A 21443-nucleotide genomic window follows, 5' to 3' on the forward strand; every position below is an offset into this window, starting at 1 on the left:
TCTATGTTGTTATGGTAGAGATACACCTGGAAAGGATTCCGATTCAGAGCCCATGCTAAAGAATTATAGATTCATGTAATGGCAAAGTGCAAATATCATTCTGACTGTGGCAAAGTTAGACCTGTTCTGCTACACAATTATTCCTGGAAATTGTCTAACCAAGGTTGCGTCTCCAATGGCACCCTATTCCCTAAACAGTGCACTACCCTATGCGGCTCTGGCTAAAAGTAGTGCTATATTGGAATATGATGCAATTCGGCCCAAGTGTATTTGACCCCTGACGTTTGTTGTTCTGTGGACTGTTCTCCACTGAGCTTCCATGCATCTGTCGAGGTTTTGTGGAAAGGTTCAGTGACCATGAAGTGGACGGCCAAGTCAAGGACACCCTTTGTCAATACAGATAGCGCAGATCAATGATTACTGGCTGTGCCACCACAAAAGGGGAAGTGCCTCTGTTTACATGTCTTTGTGGGGAGAAGTTGGGTTAGTGGAAAGAGTCAAATAACAGCTATTCAAACAAACAACTGAGTTGGTTGGTTGGTTGGTTGGTAGTCATTTCCATGTAAAAGGACCCATGATGGGAGCATGTCAAATTGGGTGTCAAATGAAAGCAAAGACAATTTTTATTATTATTATTTAGGCATATACAGTGAGCTCCGGAAGTATTGGGACAGACACATGTTTTGTTGTTTTGGCTCTGTACTCCACCACTTTGTAAGTTAGCAGTGACCGTACGGCTAACTTCCAGTCACGTCAAACACTGTAGACAGAATAACAACACTGGCTGCATTGGTTTAAACTGTTTTCTAGGGACGTTCCATTTGGATCCATCCATAACAATGAGCTAATGAGGCACGTTATCGCCTGGCATAGAAAATGTGTTCTCTAGTCAGGACACTGTGGTTCAGAGGAGCTAGCCAACAACACAGCAACACACAACCACTTCTAACTGAAGCTGGAAAGACTGCAAACGAACTGCACTTTGTTTCGTTTGACCTTTTTTCAACCGACATTTGAATATTGAAACAATGTTGCAAATCTCCGCTGTTGAAAACAAAATATACGTGAGATAATGTCCAGATGCTTTTTATAGTGGAGATCAAGTTTATAACTTCCCTGCCTGGGCTGATGAGACAGTGGATTGCGCAGTCAGGTGGAACAGAGTAAATAGGCATTTTAACGTCATAGATTTAGCCGGTGGTAGTTACTGGAATAGACACCGGCTGGAATGCACATTCAGAATTAGACCCACCCATTCTATAATCAACTGTTCTGAACCCTATTCTAATGTACTGAACTCTACTGTGTTGTGTTGTACTGTACTGTTCTGTACTGTAGTGTCCGGTTCTGTACTCTAATGTACTGTACTGAGCTCTACTGTTCTGTGCTGTGCTGTAGTCTTCTTTACTCTACTGTACTCTGCTCTACAGTACTGAACTCTATTCTAATGTACTGAACTCTACTGTGCTGTACTGTACTGTTCTGTACTCTGCTGTTCTGTATTCTACTCTACTGTTCTGTTCTGTACTGTAGTCTCCGGTTCTGTACTCTACTGTTCTGTACTGTTCTGTACTCTACTGTACTCTGCTCTACTGTACTCTACTGTACTGTACTCTACTGTACTGTACTCTGCTCTACTCTGCTCTACTGTACTCTACTCTACTCTATTCTACTGTACTCTACTGTATCCTGCTCTACTGTACTCTGCTCTACTGTACTCTGCTCTACTGTACTCTGCTCTACTGTGCTCTACTGTGCTCTACTGTACTCTGCTCTACTGTACTCTGCTCTACTGTACTCTACTGTACTCTGCTCTACTGTACTCTACTGTACTCTGCTCTACTGTGCTCTACTGTACTCTGCTCTACTGTACTCTACTGTACTCTGCTCTACTGTACTCTACTGTACTCTGCTCTACTCTACTGAGCTCTGCTCTACTGTACTCTGCTCTACTGTACTCTGCTCTACTGTTCTGTACTGTTCTGTACTCTACTGTACTGTACTCTACTGTACTGTACTCTTCTGTACTCTACTCTACTGTACTCTACTGTACTGTGTTCTACTGTACTCTACTCTGCTCTACTGTACTCTGCTCTACTGTACTCTGCTCTACTGTACTCTACTGAGCTTTTCTGTGCTGTACTTTGATGTCCAAACATGTGAAACATAGACTTCTATGATTGGTTCAGATTTGGTCTGATCCGACCAACCAAATTTGATCTTGTTTGGGGGCAGAGCTCATTAAAATAATAGATCATGTGTAGAAAAATACCCCCAATTTGTTTGCATATTTCTACCTTTGTGTACCGATTCAGGAAACATCACCATGAAGAACATGATATTCATAACTCTGCTTTTCTGTCTAGTACAGATCAGAGACCCCAAGATGAATTTCCCTTAATGCAGTTCTGTTACCGGGTGTAAATCCACTTCACTTACTGTACTTCAATAACCAACAGAGATTTGTGTCCCTGTGTCATGTCATAGCTGACACTCCATCCTTTCTGCAGACATCGTTGAACATTCATTCTGAGCAGATATTTATTAAGAGAGTTTTTGAACTTTGCATCTGCACAGTTCTTCCAGTAAATGTGTTTTTGTAAAAAAATGTCAGTGTAAATTATTAAATGTAGTCCTTGTGCATAGAGTTGTATGGTTTGTTACAATTTGAAATGAATGATTTTTGTTTGACCTACATTTTAAGTGAAAGATTTGAGTCTCAATGCAATTCTGTAAAGTGTACAAATGGGCAGAAGTCAAGTGAGCAGCTGGGAAACTGTACGGAGACTTTTACCTCACCAGTGGGGAGGAAAGACAAGCAAACACTTAACTGTTCCAGTGACACCCCTCTGTCTCACTGTTTGTTCTGGGCCTGGTCAGAGAGAGACAATGTAACTGATAGGCTAGACAAGCAAACAAACTGCAGCATTATGGGACCTGTTGTTTTTAGGGTTCCAAGCCTAAGAAATGTGAGGAATCCCTTATATACTGTTTTGTTATTATAAACTCCCCTACCTACTGCTGTATATTCTAATGGCTATAAACTCCCCTCCCTACTGCTGTATATTCTAATGGCTATAAACTCCCCTTCCTACTGCTGTATATTCTAATGGCTATAAACTCCCCTCCCTACTGCTGTATATTCTAATGGCTATAAACTCCCCTTCCTACTGCTGTATATTCTAATGGCTATAAACTCCCTACTGCTGTATATTCTAATGGCTATCAACTCCCCTTCCTACTGCTGTATATTCTAATGACTATAAACTCCCCTTCCTACTGCTACAAACTCCCCTTCCTACTGCTGTATATTCTAATGGCTACAAACTCCCCTTCCTACTGCTGTATATTCTAATGGCTATAAACTCCCCTTCCTACTGCTGTATATTCTAATGGCTATAAACTCCCTACTGCTGTATATTCTAATGGCTATCAACTCCCCTTCCTACTGCTGTATATTCTAATGACTATAAACTCCCCTTCCTACTGCTACAAACTCCCCTTCCTACTGCTGTATATTCTAATGGCTACAAACTCCCCTTCCTACTGCTGTATATTCTAATGGCTATAAACTCCCCTTCCTACTGCTGTATATTCTAATGGCTATAAACTCCCCTTCCTACTGCTGTATATTCTAATGGATATAAACTCCCCTTCCTACTGCTGTATATTCTAACTGCTATAAACTCCCCTTCCTACTGCTGTATATTCTAATGGCTATCAACTCCCCTTCCTACTGCTGTATATTCTAATGGCTATCAACTCCCCTTCCTACTGCTGTATATTCTAATGGCTATCAACTCCCCTTCCTACTGCTGTATATTCTAATGGCTATCAACTCCCCTTCCTACTGCTGTATATTCTAATGGCTATCAACTCCCCTTCCTACTGCTGTATATTCTAATGGCTATCAACTCCCCTTCCTACTGCTGTATATTCTAATGGCTATCAACTCCCCTTCCTACTGCTGTATATTCTAATGGCTATCAACTCCCCTTCCTACTGCTGTATATTCTAATGGCTATCAACTCCCCTTCCTACTGCTGTATATTCTAATGGCTATCAACTCCCCTTCCTACTGCTGTATATTCTAATGGCTATAAACTCCCCTTCCTACTGCTGTATATTCTAATGGCTATAAACTCCCCTTCCTACTGCTGTATATTCTAATGGCTATCAACTCCCCTTCCTACTGCTGTATATTCTAATGGCTATCAACTCCCCTTCCTACTGCTGTATATTCTAATGACTATCAACTCCCCTTCCTAATGCTGTATATTCTAATGGCTATCAACTCCCCTTCCTACTGCTGTATATTCTAATGGCTATAAACTCCCCTTCCTACTGCTGTATATTCTAATGGCTATAAACTCCCCTTCCTACTGCTGTATATTCTAATGGCTATCAACTCCCCTTCCTACTGCTGTATATTCTAATGGCTATCAACTCCCCTTCCTACTGCTGTATATTCTAATGACTATCAACTCCCCTTCCTAATGCTGTATATTCTAATGGCTATCAACTCCCCTTCCTACTGCTGTATATTCTAATGGCTATAAACTCCCCTTCCTACTGCTGTATATTCTAATGGCTATAAACTCCCCTTCCTACTGCTGTATATTCTAATGGCTATCAACTCCCCTTCCTACTGCTGTATATTCTAATGGCTATCAACTCCCCTTCCTACTGCTGTATATTCTAATGACTATCAACTCCCCTTCCTAATGCTGTATATTCTAATGGCTATCAACTCCCCTTCCTACTGCTGTATATTCTAATGGCTATAAACTCCCCTTCCTACTGCTGTATATTCTAATGGCTATAAACTCCCCTTCCTACTGCTGTATATTCTAATGGCTATCAACTCCCCTTCCTACTGCTGTATATTCTAATGGCTATCAACTCCCCTTCCTACTGCTGTATATTCTAATGACTATCAACTCCCCTTCCTAATGCTGTATATTCTAATGGCTATCAACTCCCCTTCCTACTGCTGTATATTCTAATGGCTATAAACTCCCCTTCCTACTGCTGTATATTCTAATGGCTATAAACTCCCCTTCCTACTGCTGTATATTCTAATGGCTATCAACTCCCCTTCCTACTGCTGTATATTCTAATGGCTATCAACTCCCCTTCCTACTGCTGTATATTCTAATGACTATCAACTCCCCTTCCTAATGCTGTATATTCTAATGGCTATCAACTCCCCTTCCTACTGCTGTATATTCTAATGGCTATAAACTCCCCTTCCTACTGCTGTATATTCTAATGGCTATAAACTCCCCTTCCTACTGCTGTATATTCTAATGGCTATCAACTCCCCTTCCTACTGCTGTATTTCTAATGGCTATAAACTCCCCTTCCTACTGCTGTATATTCTAATGGCTATAAACTCCCTACTGCTGTATATTCTAATGGCTATAAACTCCCCTTCCTACTGCTGTATATTCTAATGGCTATCAACTCCCCTTCCTACTGCTGTATATTCTAATGGCTATAAACTCCCCTTCCTACTGCTGTATATTCTAATGGCTATCAACTCCCCTTCCTACTGCTGTATTTCTAATGGCTATAAACTCCCCTTCCTACTGCTGTATATTCTAATGGCTATAAACTCCCTACTGCTGTATATTCTAACTGCTATAAACTCCCCTTCCTACTGCTGTATATTCTAATGGCTATCAACTCCCCTTCCTACTGCTGTATATTCTAATGGATATAAACTCCCCTTCCTACTGCTGTATATTCTAACTGCTATAAACTCCCCTTCCTACTGCTGTATATTCTAATGGCTATCAACTCCCCTTCCTACTGCTGTATATTCTAATGGCTATCAACTCCCCTTCCTACTGCTGTATATTCTAATGGCTATCAACTCCCCTTCCTACTGCTGTATATTCTAATGGCTATCAACTCCCCTTCCTACTGCTGTATATTCTAATGGCTATCAACTCCCCTTCCTACTGCTGTATATTCTAATGGCTATCAACTCCCCTTCCTACTGCTGTATATTCTAATGGCTATCAACTCCCCTTCCTACTGCTGTATATTCTAATGGCTATCAACTCCCCTTCCTACTGCTGTATATTCTAATGGCTATCAACTCCCCTTCCTACTGCTGTATATTCTAATGGCTATCAACTCCCCTTCCTACTGCTGTATATTCTAATGGCTATAAACTCCCCTTCCTACTGCTGTATATTCTAATGGCTATAAACTCCCCTTCCTACTGCTGTATATTCTAATGGCTATCAACTCCCCTTCCTACTGCTGTATATTCTAATGGCTATCAACTCCCCTTCCTACTGCTGTATATTCTAATGACTATCAACTCCCCTTCCTAATGCTGTATATTCTAATGGCTATCAACTCCCCTTCCTACTGCTGTATATTCTAATGGCTATAAACTCCCCTTCCTACTGCTGTATATTCTAATGGCTATAAACTCCCCTTCCTACTGCTGTATATTCTAATGGCTATCAACTCCCCTTCCTACTGCTGTATATTCTAATGGCTATCAACTCCCCTTCCTACTGCTGTATATTCTAATGACTATCAACTCCCCTTCCTAATGCTGTATATTCTAATGGCTATCAACTCCCCTTCCTACTGCTGTATATTCTAATGGCTATAAACTCCCCTTCCTACTGCTGTATATTCTAATGGCTATAAACTCCCCTTCCTACTGCTGTATATTCTAATGGCTATCAACTCCCCTTCCTACTGCTGTATATTCTAATGGCTATCAACTCCCCTTCCTACTGCTGTATATTCTAATGACTATCAACTCCCCTTCCTAATGCTGTATATTCTAATGGCTATCAACTCCCCTTCCTACTGCTGTATATTCTAATGGCTATAAACTCCCCTTCCTACTGCTGTATATTCTAATGGCTATAAACTCCCCTTCCTACTGCTGTATATTCTAATGGCTATCAACTCCCCTTCCTACTGCTGTATATTCTAATGGCTATCAACTCCCCTTCCTACTGCTGTATATTCTAATGACTATCAACTCCCCTTCCTAATGCTGTATATTCTAATGGCTATCAACTCCCCTTCCTACTGCTGTATATTCTAATGGCTATCAACTCCCCTTCCTACTGCTGTATATTCTAATGGCTATCAACTCCCCTTCCTACTGCTGTATATTCTAATGGCTATCAACTCCCCTTCCTACTGCTGTATATTCTAATGGCTATAAACTCCCCTTCCTACTGCTGTATATTCTAATGGCTATAAACTCCCCTTCCTACTGCTGTATATTCTAATGGCTATCAACTCCCCTTCCTACTGCTGTATATTCTAATGGCTATCAACTCCCCTTCCTACTGCTGTATATTCTAATGACTATCAACTCCCCTTCCTAATGCTGTATATTCTAATGGCTATCAACTCCCCTTCCTACTGCTGTATATTCTAATGGCTATAAACTCCCCTTCCTACTGCTGTATATTCTAATGGCTATAAACTCCCCTTCCTACTGCTGTATATTCTAATGGCTATCAACTCCCCTTCCTACTGCTGTATATTCTAATGGCTATCAACTCCCCTTCCTACTGCTGTATATTCTAATGACTATCAACTCCCCTTCCTAATGCTGTATATTCTAATGGCTATCAACTCCCCTTCCTACTGCTGTATATTCTAATGGCTATAAACTCCCCTTCCTACTGCTGTATATTCTAATGGCTATAAACTCCCCTTCCTACTGCTGTATATTCTAATGGCTATCAACTCCCCTTCCTACTGCTGTATATTCTAATGGCTATCAACTCCCCTTCCTACTGCTGTATATTCTAATGACTATCAACTCCCCTTCCTAATGCTGTATATTCTAATGGCTATCAACTCCCCTTCCTACTGCTGTATATTCTAATGGCTATAAACTCCCCTTCCTACTGCTGTATATTCTAATGGCTATAAACTCCCCTTCCTACTGCTGTATATTCTAATGGCTATCAACTCCCCTTCCTACTGCTGTATTTCTAATGGCTATAAACTCCCCTTCCTACTGCTGTATATTCTAATGGCTATAAACTCCCTACTGCTGTATATTCTAATGGCTATAAACTCCCCTTCCTACTGCTGTATATTCTAATGGCTATCAACTCCCCTTCCTACTGCTGTATATTCTAATGGCTATAAACTCCCCTTCCTACTGCTGTATTTCTAATGGCTATAAACTCCCCTTCCTACTGCTGTATATTCTAATGGCTATAAACTCCCCTTCCTACTGCTGTATTTCTAATGGCTATAAACTCCCCTTCCTACTGCTGTATATTCTAATGGCTATAAACTCCCCTTCCTACTGCTGTATTTCTAATGGCTATAAACTCCCCTTCCTCCTGCTGTATATTAAAATCAAAAAACAGTGTTTTTACCTGTTTGGGATAGGGGGCAGTATTTTCATGTTCAGATGAAAAGCGTGCCCAGAATAAACTGCCTGCTATTCAGGCCCAGAAGCTAATATATGCACATTAAAACACGCTGAAGTTTCTAAAACTGTTTGAATGATGTCTGTGAGTATAACAGAACTCATATGGCAGGCAGAAACCTGAGAAAAATCCAACCAGGAAGTAGGAAATCTGAGGTTTGTAGTTTTTCAAGTGATTGCCAATCCAATATACAGTGTCTATGGGGTCATATTGCACTTCCTAAGGCTTCCACTAGATGTCAACAGTCTTTAGAACCTTGTTTCAGGCTCCTACTACGAAGGGGGAGCGAATAAGAGCTGTTTGAACCAGGGGTCTAGCAAAAAGCCATTAGTGTAGTCACGCGTGTGGCCGTTCCTTTAAATTTCTAAAGACAAAGGAATTGTCCGGTTGGAATATTATTGGAGATTTATGATAAAAACATCCTAAAGATTGATTATATACATCGTTTGACATGTTTCTACGAACTGTAATGGAACTTTTTAACTTTTTCGTCCGGACCTAGTGCCTGCGCTTTGCATTTTGGTTTACTGGACTAAACGTGCGAACAAAAAGGAGGTATTTGGACATAAATTATGGACTTTATTGAACATTTGATGTGGAACTAGGATTCCTGGGAGCGCATTCTGATGAAGATCATCACAGTTAAGTGAATATTTATAACGCTATTTCTGACTTTTACTGACTCCACAACATGGCGGGTATCTGTATGGCTTGTTTTTGTGGCTGAGCGCTGTACTCAGATTATTGCATGGCGTGCTATTTCCGTAAAGCTTTTTTGAAATCTGACACAGCGGTTGCATTAAGGAGAAGTATATCTTTAATTCTATGCATAACACTTGTATCTTTTATCAAAGTTTATGATGAGTATTTCTGTAAATTGATGTGGCTCTCTGCAAATTCGCCGGATGTTTTCGAGGCACAACATTACTGAGCATAACGCGCCAATGTAAACTGAGATTTTTGGATATAAATATGAACAAAACATACATGTATTGTGTAACATGAAGTCCTATGAGTGCCATCTGATGAAGATCATCAAAGGTTAGTGATTAATTTTATTTATATTTCTGCTTTTTATGACTCCTCTCTTTGGCTGGAAAATGGCTGTATGTGTTTTTGTGACTAGGCTCTGACCTAACATAATCATATGGTGTGCTTTCGCTGTAAAGCCTTTTTGAAATAGGACACGATGGGTAGATCAACAAGAAGTTAAGCTTTAATTTGGTGTATTGCACTTGTGAATGTATGAAAGTTAAATATTTCGAAAAAATATTTTTGAATTTCGTGCTCTGCCATTTCAGCGGATGTTGTCGAGGTGGGACCCCTAGCCTTAAGAAGTTTAAGTGAAATGTAGGCATTGGTCTGAAGCTGAGAAAGAAAACATGAGCACAACAATGCCTATTTCACCAATGCTTTTTTGGTTTTCCAGCACACAGCTTTGACCTACTACAGAAGCTATTTTGGTATTGTACTTCAAGCTATGTGTCGGCAGGTTGCTTTGGATTCAAACCTTCTCAAACAGAATAATTCATACTCTTCAGAGGGTTAATGGACTTTACGGGTACCCTGCTAATAAAATTATACATACACACATATATACAGTGCATTCGGTAAGTATTCAGACCCCTGAATCTTTCAACATTTTGTTATGTTACAGCCTTGGATGGATCAACCTAAAAGAGAAATCTCATCAATCTATACACAATACTCCATAATGACAAAGCGAAAACAAGGTTTTTAGAAAATGTTGCTCATTTTTTTAAACTAAGAAAGTATTCAGACCCTTTGCTATGAGACTTGCAATTGTGCTCAGGTGCATCCTGTTTCCATTGACCATCCTTGAGATTTTTCTACAACTTGATTGTAGTCCACCTGTGGTAAATTCAATTGACTGGACATGATTTGGAAAGGCACACACCTGTCTATATAAGGCCCCACAGTTGACAGTGCATTTCAGAGCAAAAACCAAGCCATGAGGTCAAAGGAATTGTCCGTAGAGCACCGAGACAGGATTGTGTCGAGGCACAGATCTGGGGAATGGTACCAAAAAAATGTATGCAGCATTGAAGGTCCCCAAGAACACAGTGGCCTCCCTCATTCTTAAATGGAGGAAAACTCTTCCTAGAGCTGGCAGCCCGGCCAAACTGAGCAATAGGGGGAGAAGGACCTTGATCAGGGAGGTGAACAAGTACCTGATGGTCACTCTGACAGAGCTCTAGAGTTCGACTGTGGTGGTAGAAGAACCTTCCAGAAGGACTACCATCTCTGCAGCATTCTACCAATCAGGCCAGATAGAAGCCACTCCTCAGTAAAATGCATAAAGTCTCTCAGACCATGAGAAACAAGATTCTCTGGTCTGATGAAACCAAGATTGAACTCTTTGACCTGAATGCCATGCGCCACGTCTGGAGGAAACATGGCACCATCCCTACTGTGAAGCATGGTGGTGGCAGTATCATGCTGTGGGGATGTTTTTTAGAGGCAGGGATTGGGAGACTAGTCAGGATCCTGGCAAAGATGAATGGAGCAAAGTACAGAGAGATTCCTTGATGAAAACCTGCTCCAGAGCTCTCAGGACCTTAGACTGGGGCGAATGTTCACCTTCTAACAGGACAACAACCCTAAGCACACAGCCAAGACAACGCAGGAGTGGCTGAATGTCCTTGATTGGCCCAGCCAGAGCCCGGACTTGAAACTGATCTAACATCTCTGGAGGGACCTGAAAATAGCTGTGCAGCAATGCTCCCCATCCAAGCTGACAGAGCTTGAGAGGCTCTGCAGAGAAGAATGGGAGAAACTCCCCAAATACAGGTGTGCCAAGCTTGTGGTGTCATACCCAAGAAGACTCAAGGCTGTAATCGCTGCTAAAGGTGCTTCAACAAAGTACTGAGTACAGGGTCTGAATACTTATGTAAATGTGATATTTAAGTTTGACATTTTTATAAATGAGCAAAAAATGTAAAACCACTGTTTTTGCTTTGTCATTATGGGGTATTGTGTGTAGACTGATGAGCGGGAAAAAAACGATTTAATACATTTTAGAATAAGGCTGTGACGTAACAAAATGTGGAAAAAGTGAAGGGGTCTGAATACTTTCTGAAGGTTCTGTAGAAGGATCATCTTTTACATGATGGCCTTTCTGGGGGTCAGGAGAAATTACCAGGAGGCAACTTGATTTAATGCTGATTTGCTTTTATTAGAATGCCTATAGTGCGAACAGTGAAATCATGCCACGAGAATTACCGGATCAGGGCCTGAACAAACAAAGTCAAATCTGAGAGGTCCTGTTCCGTCAGGATCCGGCTCAAATTAAGCACTGTTCCTAGCATAGGTTCAGAAACTTTGCTTTCTACAGTATCTAAAAAAAATTGGATGCACATTTATCATATTATGAGATAAATATTTCCAGAACTGATGAAGAGTATTTCATTTAAGTATGAAAATCATAGTAGGTGAAATATTTGTGAGAAAGAAGGAACCAGGCAGGCATATTACTATTCTTCTTAAAAGTTTCAGTTTCATTTTCCTGAAACACATTCACCTGATAAAGAGGTGTGGTTGAGTTTTTCAATAGTCTGTGGACACTTCCTCAAACAAGCTGGTGCCGATATCACGATGACAAAATGTAAGTAATAGCTATCATTTACATTAATAATGCTCATTAGAAGATCATACTCTTCACGTTAGACTATCATAGTCTAAATAGCCGTCAGAGTTTCATTTACTTCAACACAGTCACCTAATCAGCTGGTTGTTTTTTTAACTTCAGTAGACACTTCCTCAAGCAAGCTGGTGACGATTTCACGATAAGGAAATGTAAGTAACCTTTCTTAACTATCATTTACATTTCTAACGCTGAATATGATATCATATTCCTCTTCTTGTTAGATGATTCTGTCATTTCATTAGAAGGTAAGTATTGCTCATCAAAGTCACGGTATAGAGAGCGTAATTGCCATAAAACACATTATTATCAAACGATATTGCAACCTAGAACAAATCAAATATTTTAGGATGTTGTGTATTGTGTGTTATGTCAAAAACCTCTCCTGATATTGTGTCAGGAGTGTCTAGAATTTATTTAAAGAATAAGAACAATTTCACCTGTATAGTGAGAGGCTAAATCGAACAATAATCTCAAATTACTTATTACGGACATGAACAATTTATATTTGAAAGTTAACGTCACCACATTTAGTTGTATGTAATGTGCTTTTATTTTAATGTCATGTTTAAATGAGCAATGGTATTTCGGTCATAAGGAGTGGCCTACTTCAGCACTTAGAAGGACTGGCAAAACAAGCCACAACACGTAGACATTGGAAAGTAGTGCCTTTTTAAATAGTTTAACAGGGAAAAAAATTAAAGTCTCCCCTCACTTTTTAAAATTTTAATAGTAGCTAAGTGTAACAGTATAACTTTAGTCCGTCCCCTCGCCCATACCCGGGCTCGAACCAGGGACCCTCTGCACACATCAACAACTCCCACCCACGAAGCATCGTTACCCATCGCTCCACAAAAGCCGCGGCCCTTGCAGAGCAATGGGAACCACTACAAGGTCTCAGAGCAAGTGACGTCCACATATTGAAACGCTATTAGCGCGCACCACCGCTAACTATGCTAGCCATTTCACATCCGTTACATAAGCAATACATTTTGATCTGGCTGGTGGTGTGCAAAGATTTTCAAGTTTAACATTTTGCCTCCAGCATCTTCACTAATAGGTTTTGGTTGTGTGGTAGAGTCTGCCTTTAAAATAGTTTATAACAAACATTCAGCTTTTTTTAAACTAAAACAATAAACAAAATACTGTTAATTTGCTGCTCATTAGTTTTTTCTCAGTCATACTTGATTTTCATTTCTACTGCGACTTCACACCTGATTAACAAGTGTATTAAGTAAGCATGTAATTAAATAAAATGTTTTCCATGCGATTTTACCAGACATAATGTATACAGTCTATATTTGTCAACTTACTAAATTATTTACAAAATCACAGCCTCTTGTGCCTTATTGCTTAATTCTATGACTGTACCTGACTTAACCTTTTAACAGAGGTAATAATAGAGATGTCATCCCACAGATCTACTGTACCTGTAGAAGCAGATGTTTGAAGAATGAATATCGTCCCAGGTCAAATCCAGATCCAATTTGTACAGACGGTGCATGGGGTGCAAAGGCAAACAGATCCCATTATAAAGTGCATTATTGACAGGAAGTTGAAGGAGCTGAAGAAATTGATTAGAGGCGGCAAGGACTTGAATAGACTGTACCCTTGTACTAAGTTGAAGGATGATGTTACCCCTTTAATTGCTGCTGTTGCATTTACAAATGACAATATTTGTAAATTTCTTCTGAAAGAAGGTGCTGACCCCAACATCCAATCAGCAAATGGTTGGGTTCCTTTGCATTATGCCGCAATGTCAAAAGCTCCTGTCAGTTTAGTGAGTAGATTAATCGCAGCAAAAGCAGATCCAGAAGGGGCACCAATCCAGAACTTTACTCCACTTCAATTGGCGGCTAACAATGACAGAGAAGACATTGTGAAAGAGTTGATGATGTCTGGAGCATTTGCTGAAAGAAATCTCAAAGCATATCCCGCTACTGACCAAAAGATAGCAAGCATGATTCAGAAATTCTCCTCAGAGAGTGAGAATTTTGTCAAATTGAAGATTTTTTATGATTTTTCTTGTGCAATAGGACTCAAATCAGTGGAGGATGTTTTCAATGAATATGGCAAACACATGCTGGTGGTGAACCCTGTGAATCATCTCACACTATATGACATGTCTTTTAACGCCTTTGGACAAAATGCGGATCAGTATCGTCAAGCATCCATAAAGTGGCTGAGAGAATCTCAGAAAATTGATCTCTACATTGAGGAGGCAACCAATCGTTTGCCTAAAATTCCCAAACATTTACAAGATATGGTAGTGAATTGCTTGACAGCCGTTTTTAACATTATGAAAGAAATATCTCTTGGACTGTCACTGGTAGTAATACCCACTCTTCTGAAATACCTCACACATGAATCCAAAAGTACCCCTCAAGGACTAAATCGCAACATTTCAGTTGTCAGACTACTGTATGTGATTACTCAGAAAGCTCCAAATCACAAACATGGCTGGACCCTCCCTTTTGTTGAGGAGTTATGCAAGAGGATCATCTCATTCACTGATCAAGCATATCTTGCCAATCCTCAGACCTCCAGCTTAGGTGTCTTTACATTTGGTTTGCTTGCAGATCTGTACACCTTTGATTGTGTACCTGCGATTATCACATCACAAGGGATAACCTCTGTGCCGGAGAAAATACTTGTTACTGCTGAAATGGAGATGGATGAAGACCTGAAAGAAAAGCTAAGGAAATTAGATGTGTCCCTACGAAGTCCAGTCCCACCAACGGATACAACTGAACAATTGCAGGGAATGAATCTGTCAAAGAAGAAGAAGAAGAAGAAGAAGACAATTCAGGAAGAGTTGTCGGTAGAGAAAAGTACACCTGACATGACTGAGAAGCCAGATCTTGATGCTTCATCAATTCCAGTTGAAGAATCTGGTGTACATGGTGAACATTCCAGTGTTAAACCATTTCCCTCCACCACCAACGAACTGAAATCCCGGAAATGGCACAAAGTTAGTGAGCGGTGGAGGCCTCAGTTGGAGGAACTCAGCAACATAGGCAAGGTTTACAGATTGGGCAATCTCAATCTTGTCGTCCATCCGGATTTCCAAATAGCCAAAGGAAGTGATGGAACTGAAGTCTTTCTGGGCTTGAAGGATGATGGTACTGAGGTAGCCGTGAAGAGAATGCTCAAGTCAAACTATCAAGATCTGAAGAGAGAAGAGGGTTTTTTAAGACTACCTCAGCTGGATAGTCCCTGCATTGTGAGATATGTGGACTTTGCAGAGGACGAGCACTTCGGTTACCTTGTTCTTCAGCTCTGTGAATACACCCTTGATGAATACATCAAAGACCACCTACCAGAGGACAAAACCCCTGTCCTGAAGAAAATAGTGCGCGAGGTGCTCTGCAGTCTAAGCGTTCTGCATAGTCTAAACACAAAAATTCTGCACCGGGATATCAAACCCCAGAATGTTTTAATAGGTAAGACCAGACCATGTAGTAATTCAACAAGAATGTGGGCTAAATAAATATTATTTTGATGTTTTATTTATTAACCTACATTTCAATGCTACACTTTATATGATCTTCTCTTCAGATGTTACAGGCAGAGCGAGATTAGCCGATTTCGGTATAAGTCGACAATTGAACATGGGACAAACAACTCTACATACAATCAGTGCAGGAACAAAATGTTGGAAGGCCAGAGAAACTTTAGATGAAGACAGTCGGATCGGATATAAGAGGAGCACCGATATGCAGGTTAGTTTTCAACTTTAAATAAGTCACTATACTTTGATTACCAGATCTATTTGCCAAATTGATAGAATGCATACTAAACTATGTTGTGAAGGAGAAATCCAGTGGTTCCCAGAGTAGCCCTCTACAAGATCGACACCAGACACTTCATCAACCATCTCTCTGACCACCACTTTCTGATCAAGCCATGAACGGTCCCTCTATCTTTGGAGGATGCATGCGCTCAAAGACTCGGCCTCTATTGGTTGACCTAGCTGACTATAGCTAGGCTACTCTTGATGATGTATTGGTTGACCTAGCTAACTGTAGCTAGACTACTCTTGATGATGTATTGGTTGACCTAGCTAACTGTAGCTAGGCTACTCATGATGATGTATTGGTTGACCTAGCTGACTATATCTAGGCTACTCTTGATGATGTATTGGTTGACCTAGTTAACTGTAGCTAGGCTACTCATGATGATGTATTGGTTGACCTAGCTGACTATAGCTAAACTACTCTTGATGATGTATTGGTTGACCTAGCTGACTATAGCTAGGCTACTCTTGATGTATTGGTTGACCTAGGTTACTATATCTAGGCTACTCTTGATGATGTATTGGTTGACCTTGTTAACTGTAGCTAGGCTACTCTTGATGATGTATTGGTTGACCTAGCTGACTATAGCTAGGCTACTCTTGATGATGTATTGGTTGACCTAGCTAACTATAGCTAGGCTACTCTTGATGATTTATTGGTTGACCTAGCTAACTGTAGCTAGGCTACTCATGATGATGTATTGGTTGACCTAGCTTACTATATCTAGGCTACTCTTGATGATGTATTGGTTGACCTAGCTAACTGTAGCTAGGCTACTCATGATGATGTATTGGTTGACCTAGCTAACTATAGCTAGGCTACTCTTGATGATTTATTGGTTGACCTAGCTAACTGTAGCTAGGCTACTCTTGATGATGTATTGGTTGACCTAGCTGACTATAGCTAGGCTACTCTTGATGATGTATTGGTTGACCTAGCTAACTGTAGCTAGGCTACTCATGATGATGTATTGGTTGACCTAGCTTACTATATCTAGGCTACTCTTGATGATGTATTGGTTGACCTAGCTTACTATATCTAGGCTACTCTTGATGATGTATTGGTTGACCTAGCTAACTGTAGCTAGGCTACTCATGATGATGTATTGGTTGACCTAGCTAACTGTAGCTAGGCTACTCTTGGTGATGTATTGGTTGACCTAGCTGACTATAGCTAGGCTACTCTTGATGATGTATTGGTTGACCTAGCTGACTATAGCTAGACTACTCTTGATGATGTATTGGTTGACCTAGCTAACTGTAGCTAGGCTACTCATGATGATGTATTGGTTGACCTAGCTTACTATATCTAGGCTACTCTTGATGATGTATTGGTTGACCTAGCTAATTGTAGCTAGGCTACTCTTGATGATGTATTGGTTGACCTAGCTAACTGTAGCTAGGCTACTCTTGATGATGTATTGGTTGACCTAGCTAACTACAGTTAGGCTACTCTTGATGATGTATTGGTTGACCTAGCTAACTGTAGCTAGGCTACTCTTGATGATGTATTGGTTGACCTAGCTAACTGTAGCTAGGCTACTCTTGATGATGTATTGGTTGACCTAGCTAACTGTAGTTAGGCTACTCATGATGATGTATTGGTTGACCTAGCTAACTGTAGTTAGGCTACTCATGATGATGTATTGGTTGACCTAGCTAACTACAGTTAGGCTACTCATGATGATGTATTGGTTGTTTGTTTTTTGCTATTGAAGCATTTTGATATTGTTATGAAAAGCACTATAGAAATGTAATACATTATAAATTATTATTATATACTTTTCAGGTGGCCGGGATGTTAATGTATTACATCATCTCTGGTGGACATCATCCATTTGGCAAAGGCATCCATTGTGAAGTTAACATTTTTGAAGGGAAGTACACATTGGAACATGTTGAGGATGAAGTGGCCAAGGACCTCATTGAGTGGATGATCAATGAAGACCCAGAGAAGAGACCTACAGTGGAGGACACACTGGCCCACCCATACTTCTGGCCAGAGGAGAGGTGAGAAGCAGTGCTAACACTTGTCAATCAGAAGGTTAGTTAAGATCAGTGATTTACTTACAGCCATCACTATTTCCACTTGGCATTTACATTTTTTAATGGGTTCAGATTCTAACAACGATTTATCTCAATGCAAATGTGATCACCGTTTGACACTGACCCAGTTGAAAGCATTTAAAGGTACACTGTTGTTTTTCAGGAGAGTGGAGTACTTACGAAAAATTGGTAACGAGAAGGAAGCAGAGAACTGTCGCAAAGCAGACCCAGGACTCCTTCATGCTTTGGACCAGTGTGCTGAGGCGAGGTCGTTCACAAAGTGGAAGTCCAAGGTGAGTAAGACGCCATTTTATCAATTTTATTTACATGTACATTCGTCCTAGTGTAGTGTCTAGTCTAGTAGTAGTCACACTTACTGTTATTTATTTGTGTACACAGATGCCGCCTGAGTTGATGAACAAGTTGGATGGTAAAAAGAAGGCCTACCCAGACAACACATTGGGTTTGTTGCGCTTCATACGCAACCTCCATGAGCACTAGTAAGACATATTAATAGTTTTGTCAAAAAACATGTACATGAACTTTATTTACTCTCTTACCATTGAAGGTGGTTGAATATTTTGTCTCTCTCTCTCTCTCTCTCTCTCTCTCTCTCTCTCTGAAACAGTGAGGATGCGGATTCTGTTGACATATTGACAATGTTCCCTGATCTCTTTGGATGCGTCTACAAGTTTGCGAAGAAAATGGAGTGGAATTCAAGAAGTAGTCTGAAGAAATTGTTTCACAGAGAAGATGTAAGATAATGATTCTGACATTTGGAAGATTAACACTGACTAACTTCTGAAATCTTGGCTTGACTTTTCTGTTGCCATTAAATGAGTCACTAGTGTTAAGTGTTAGATGAATGTTCTCTAGAGGAAATCAAGAGGCTATGCAGCACTCTGCCTCTGTTTGCCTACTTGGTGTTTTGGCCATTTTCTTACATCATTATAACAGTACTTATCTCATAAGCTAACATGAAATATACACAATATTTTTGATTAGAATATGAAATGTAACGATACTTTGTAATATTATTCAATTTGCCTCAGTTTATTCATGGTTTGTTTACTGTATGTATAATAGCAATGACACATACTGTACATACATACAACTTCTCTGTTGAAAAGTATTGAAACGAGCTGAATCTATTAATAAAGTGTAACATCTGAATAGTATAGCCTACAGTGCATGCCTCTTTCTTCACTCTACAACAAACCGGCTTAGTTCATGGAAACCCCAAAACATCAAAGATATAGAACATATACGGTTGAAGTTGGAAGTTTACATACACCTTAGTCAAATACATTTAAACTCTGTTTTTTGTGAGTTTTTTTTTTTTTTTTACAATTCCTGACATTTAATCATAGTAAAAATCCCCTGTCTTAGGTCAGTTACGATCACCACTTTATTTTAAGAATGTGAAATGTCAGAATAATAGTAGAGAGAATGATTTATTTCAGCTTTAATTTCTTTCATCACATTCCCAGTGGGTCCGAAGTTTACATACACTCAATTAGTATTTGGTAGCATTGCCTTTAAATTGTTTAACTTTGGTCAAACATTTCGGGTAACCTTCCACACGCATCCCACAATAAGTTGGTTGAATTTTGGCCCATTCCTCCTGACAGAGCTGGTGTAATTAAGTCAGGTTTGTAGGCCTCCTTGCCAGCACAGTTCTGCCCACACATCTTCTATAGGATTGAGGACTTTGTGATGGCCACTCCAATACCTTGACTTTGTTGTTCTTAAGCAATTTTGCCACAACTTTAGAAGTATGCTTGGGGTCATTGTCCATTTGGAAGACCCATTTGCAACCAAGCTTTAACTTCCTGACTGATTTCTTGAGATGTTGCTTCAATATATCCACATAATTTTCCTTCTTTATGATGCCATTTATTTTGTGAAGTGCACCAGTCCCTCCTGCAGCAACGCACCCCCACAACATGATGCTGCCACCCCCAAAACATGATGCTGCCACCCCCGTGCTTCACGGTTGGGATAGTGTTCTTCGGCTTGCAAACCACCCCCTTTTTCCTCCAAACATAACGATGGTCATTATGGCAAAACCGTTCTATTTTTGTTTAATCAGACCAGAGAACATTTCTCCAAAAAGTACGATCTTTGTCCCCATGTGCAGTTGCAAACCGTAGTCTGGCTTTTTTTATAGCGGTTTTGGAGCAGTGGCTTCTTCCTTGCTGAGCGGCCTTTCAAGTTATGTCGATATAGGACTCGTTTTACTGGATATATATATAGATACTTTTGTACCCATTTCCTCCAGCATCTTCACAAGGTCCTTCACTGTTGTTCTGGGATTGATTTGCACTATTCGCACCAAAGTACATTCACCTCTAGGAGACAGAACGCGTCTCCAACCTGAGTGGTATGACGGCTGCGTTTATGGTGTTTATACTTGCGTACTATTGTTTGTATAGACAAACGTGGTACCTTCAGGCGTTTGGAAATTGCTCCCAAGGATGAACCAGACTTGTGGAGGTCTACAATTATTTTTCTGAGGTCTTGGTTGATTTCTTTTGATTTTCCCATGATGTCAAGAAAAGAGGCACTGAGTTTGAAGATAGGCTAATTGACATAATTTGAGTCAATTTGAGGTCCTGTGAATGTGTTCGAGGCCTATCAGAGGCTTCTAAAGCCATGACATAATTTTCTGGAATTTTTCATGCTGTGTATGTAAACTTCTGACCCACTGGAATTGTGATACAGTGAATTTGTTAAGGTTTTCTTGTGTCGAAGGAGAGGAGGACCAAAATGCAGCGTGGTTATCTTAATACATCTTTAATAAAGATAATAACGAACAATACAAAACAATAAGCGTAACGTGAAAAACCTAAACAGCCCTATCTGGTGCAAACAGAGACAGGAACAATCACCCACGAAACACTCAAAGAATATGGCTGCCTAAATATGGTTCCCAATCAGAGACGACGATAAACACCTGCCTCTGATTGAGAACCACTCTAGGCAACCATAGACTTACCTAGACAACTCTACTATACCGCAATCCCATAACCTACAAAAACCCCAAGACAAAACACACCACATAAATAACCCATGTCACACCCTGGCCTGACCAAAATAATAAAGAAAACACAAAATACTAAGACCAGGGCGTGACAGAATTATAGGTGAAATAATGTGTCTGTAAACAATTGTTGGAAAAATGACTTGTCATGCACAAAGTAGATGTCCTAACCGACTTGCCAAAACTAGTTTGTTAACAAGAAATTTGTGGAGTGGTTGAAAAGCAAGTTTTAATGACTCCAACCTAAGCTTATGTAAACTTCCGACTTCAACTGTACCTGAACATCAACAGGTCCATGTTTGTCCTCGTCTGAAATGTTGTCATCAATTCACAGCAACACACTGATTTTAACACAGCACAGTGACAACCAACTCCCATGGAAAGCAGCCCTGCCGTCCCATACACAAAGCTATAGGACGTTTCTCAGACTCAGATCCACTAGCAACTAAGCTA

General features: G+C 40.2%; 2 protein-coding genes across 2 annotated transcripts; both read left to right on the forward strand.

Annotated features, from left to right (window-relative positions):
* The first annotated feature begins 11975 nt into the window (after positions 1–11975).
* LOC118965052 lies at positions 11976–15122 on the forward strand. Its single transcript, XM_036981794.1, has 4 exons — positions 11976–12066; positions 12211–12257; positions 13525–15080; positions 15115–15122. Exons 3-4 carry the CDS (start codon positions 13559–13561, stop codon positions 15120–15122), a joined length of 1530 nt encoding a protein of 509 aa, XP_036837689.1. The 5' UTR covers positions 11976–12066; positions 12211–12257; positions 13525–13558.
* Positions 15123–17555: 2433 nt separating this feature from the next.
* On the forward strand, positions 17556–19127 carry LOC110506410 (serine/threonine-protein kinase/endoribonuclease IRE1a). Its single transcript, XM_036981834.1, has 4 exons — positions 17556–17911; positions 18111–18240; positions 18347–18447; positions 18573–19127. The coding sequence occupies exons 1-4, from the start codon at positions 17700–17702 to the stop codon at positions 18709–18711; spliced, it is 582 nt and encodes a 193-aa protein (XP_036837729.1). The 5' UTR covers positions 17556–17699; the 3' UTR covers positions 18712–19127.
* Positions 19128–21443: the final 2316 nt, after the last annotated feature.

This window comes from Oncorhynchus mykiss, chromosome 6 (genome assembly GCF_013265735.2).
Source record: "Oncorhynchus mykiss isolate Arlee chromosome 6, USDA_OmykA_1.1, whole genome shotgun sequence".
NCBI lineage: Eukaryota > Metazoa > Chordata > Actinopteri > Salmoniformes > Salmonidae > Oncorhynchus > Oncorhynchus mykiss.

Bases quoted from the DNA above. Each gene is read 5' to 3' on its own strand.
- LOC118965052 (XM_036981794.1), top strand. From the start codon at position 13,559: ATGAATATCGTCCCAGGTCAAATCCAGATCCAATTTGTACAGACGGTG.
- LOC110506410 (XM_036981834.1), top strand. From the start codon at position 17,700: ATGTTAATGTATTACATCATCTCTGGTGGACATCATCCATTTGGCAAA. The intron at 17,912-18,110 runs GTGAGAAGCAGT...GTTGTTTTTCAG, and splicing joins TACTTCTGGCCAGAGGAGAG to GAGAGTGGAGTACTTACGAA. The intron at 18,241-18,346 runs GTGAGTAAGACG...TTGTGTACACAG, and splicing joins TCACAAAGTGGAAGTCCAAG to ATGCCGCCTGAGTTGATGAA.